Source organism: Parasteatoda tepidariorum, chromosome 7, assembly GCF_982258835.1.
Source record: "Parasteatoda tepidariorum strain Cologne lab strain chromosome 7, Ptep-v5.0, whole genome shotgun sequence".
Taxonomy (NCBI): domain Eukaryota; kingdom Metazoa; phylum Arthropoda; class Arachnida; order Araneae; family Theridiidae; genus Parasteatoda; species Parasteatoda tepidariorum.
The window spans coordinates 113,333,164-113,336,192 of record NC_141761.1 but is presented as its reverse complement, the minus strand read 5'-3'; the positions used below and the strand labels follow the sequence as shown (position 1 = coordinate 113,336,192).

The 3,029-nt window shown below is 38.4% G+C and overlaps 1 protein-coding gene across 1 annotated transcript; it reads right to left on the bottom strand.

The window, feature by feature from the left end:
• Positions 1–207: 207 nt before the first annotated feature.
• Positions 208–1,008, bottom strand: LOC122271421 (uncharacterized). The gene has a single exon (XM_043052540.1). It carries the CDS (start codon positions 1,006–1,008, stop codon positions 208–210), a length of 801 nt encoding a protein of 266 aa, XP_042908474.1.
• Between the last annotated feature and the right edge of the window lie 2,021 nt (positions 1,009–3,029).

The following is a 3,029-nucleotide window of genomic DNA, read 5'->3' as shown; positions in this document are numbered from 1 at the left end:
TTTTCCAACTCTGGAACACGCAACATATAATTGACCGTGAGAAAAGCACGGGTTTTCTAAATCTAAGCCACAAATTGTCATTGTTAAACCTTGTGACTTATTAATAGTCATAGCAAATGCTAAGCGGATTGGAAATTGCAAACGTTTGAATGGTATAGGCGAATCTGAAGGAATCATTGGGATCCGCGGTAGAAGTACAACTTCACCTTAAAATTTTCCACTTAAAATAGTGGCTTCTAAAATGTTACCCATGATTTTTTTTATGACCAGTCGCGTGCCATTACACAATTTCGGAGCATTCAAATTTCTAAGCAAAATTATAGGTGAACCAATCTTCAATCGCAAATTATGGGGTGGCATTCCAGGTAAATCCAGTGAATTTAAAAACTCGGCAGGATAGTTGACAACTTCATCAGGATCAACAACAGTGTCAATCGATTTGAATGTAATTTCACTACCAGGCAATGATTGTTGTTCTTTAAAATTGATTGCGTCAACATCTAAATTTTTTGCGGCTAAAATAGCTCGCTCACGTAGCCATGCATGATTAGTATAATTATGTGGCAAATCTGGAAAGATACTTTTTATTAACTCCTCTTTGGTAGGCACCATGTTGCAAACATTCTGTGGGAGTCGAATATATTGTGCATCTTCATACAATTGAATTTTACCATTGCCAATGTCTAACAGTTGTTCGGAGAATCTTGACGCTAATGGATCACTTTGAGGTTGAACACGCATATTAAGAGTAAGGCATAATTTACTGACACTTCGCCACAAATAAGATTCTTTCAAACATGCGTTTATTTCGTCCGCATATGTCGCACGTGGAATGACGGGTAATATTTGTCTGAAATCATCTGACAGCAGCAGTAGAGCACCACCAAAAAGCTGAGTATTATCTTTGATATCTTTTAGGGACCTGTCGAGAGCTTCAAGCGAATGCTTGTGGGCCATTGTACATTCATCCCAGATAATAATTTTACATTTTCTCAAAACTTCAGCCATGCCTGAATGCTTCTTTATGTTACACATTGCTTCGGGATTGGTATGAATATTCAAAGGTAATCTAAGTGCTGAATGCTTTGTCCGTCCACCATCAAGTAAGGTTGCTGCAATGCCTGACGAAGCAATTGCCAATGCAATATGATTTTGAGATCGAACGCGCGCAAGTATTAGTGAGATGAGGAATGTTTTACCAGTGCCACCTGGTGCATCCAGAAAAAAATCCACTTAATTGTGCGGCAATTGACACGTTAATTTGATCATATATATTTCGTTGCTCAGCAGTAAGCAATCGTTCATTGTTGGCAACAAAAGTAGCCAGAGAAGTCATATCGAACTGGTGTTCACGTTGAACGTCGCTGTTGATGATATCTGCTGCTTGGCGGATTGGCGCTGGCATGCCAAAATGTATGAGCGGCATGTTCGAAATAAGAATACAAATATCCTCAATCATTATTAATGCCTCGTTATATATTTCTGCGGAGAATTCCATACTGAGATTTTGATTAGTAATTCTAATCCGATGCAAAATATCCTCACTCATTGAGTCTTTATATTTATTCCACAGAGCAGATGCTTCAGACGGAAAGCACGTTGTCAATATTATTGAAAATAATTGACGAATTTGCTGTGGAGATGAGCTCAGTGCTGCATCTGCAAGTGTGAGGTCCCAATGGTTATCATCCTCCAATAAATGTAACTCACGACACGCATCAAAGAAAGTGCCGTTTAAAGTACCGTTGACTTTTCGCAAGTATTGGAAAGATGTCGGTCCAGGAACGTTAACCAATAACAAACGCAGAAAAAAGCATTCGCGTTGCTTGGGATGAACTGTATATAATCGTCCTAAAGTATTTGTCATAACTATGTCGGCAAATCCTGGGACTGGAGTGCCTCGTTTCCGTGGTTCCCAACTTTTTGATTGTTTATTCTATGTAAAAAATTTAGGAACATCAGTATACATTAATGTCTTTGCAAATTCACCAACAATATCTTGTCGATTACAAAGGTTGAAAAATTCAGTAACAGTTGTTTTTGGAACTGTTAGAGCTTGTTGTAGTGCATTCTGTTCTGTGAAATAAACACGCTGTCCATTTTCAAGATGCACAGCCAAATGTACAACAGCAGGATCCCTTTCATGTATAGGAAATGTAAAAATTCGCCCAATAGCTTCATTACTACTTATGTATCGTCCCATTTGATAATGTCTTATTTCGTCATTCTTATTTACATTTTGAGCAGCAAATATAGCTTTATCACTGCCCTTATGAACGTACTTGATAGACTTCACCGAACTGCATAACTCAACGTTTATGTGTGCTTTATAGGTTTTGCACAGCAATGGTGAGTATGGAACCACCCAGAGATTATCGATGTCAACTCTTGCACCGTTTGATAGACGCAATTCATATGATTGACCGCCATTGTCTACATCTCTACGACGGTAAGATGGATAACCATCGATATTGGTGATAGTGTCAGTTTGACATGGTTTAGGAAAACGTTTCGTACATTTTCCATTATCCATACATGGTAACGTCATGTTGAGAGAAACACATGGACCATGGATCATATTAGTAGTCACAATGTCAAACAATTCTTGATCAACATTCGGATTTGGAATTTCCGCTGAAATAAATTTGTCAGTTTCTTCAGGGCGTACTTTGTCCACCAACCAAATCAAAATGCGCGCATGAGGTAAACCTCGTTTTTGTCATTCAACAGAATAAAGCCAACATCGAGTTTCACCAAATACCGAGTGATGTGTAATCAATTTCATCAGTGATTTCAATTTTTGTTTGAACACACGTGCAATGATATCATGGCGATGCATCGATGTTTGACCTGATAACAGCAAATTTTTAATTTCATCCCAGTTTGGATTACACATAAATGTGATAAAAAGATCTGGTCGGCCGTATGCGCGTACGTAAGTCATGGCGTCTTGAATATATTCTTGCATATGACACGGACTACCAATGTATGCTGATGGAAGAATATATGCGGTACCGATGTTGTTCATA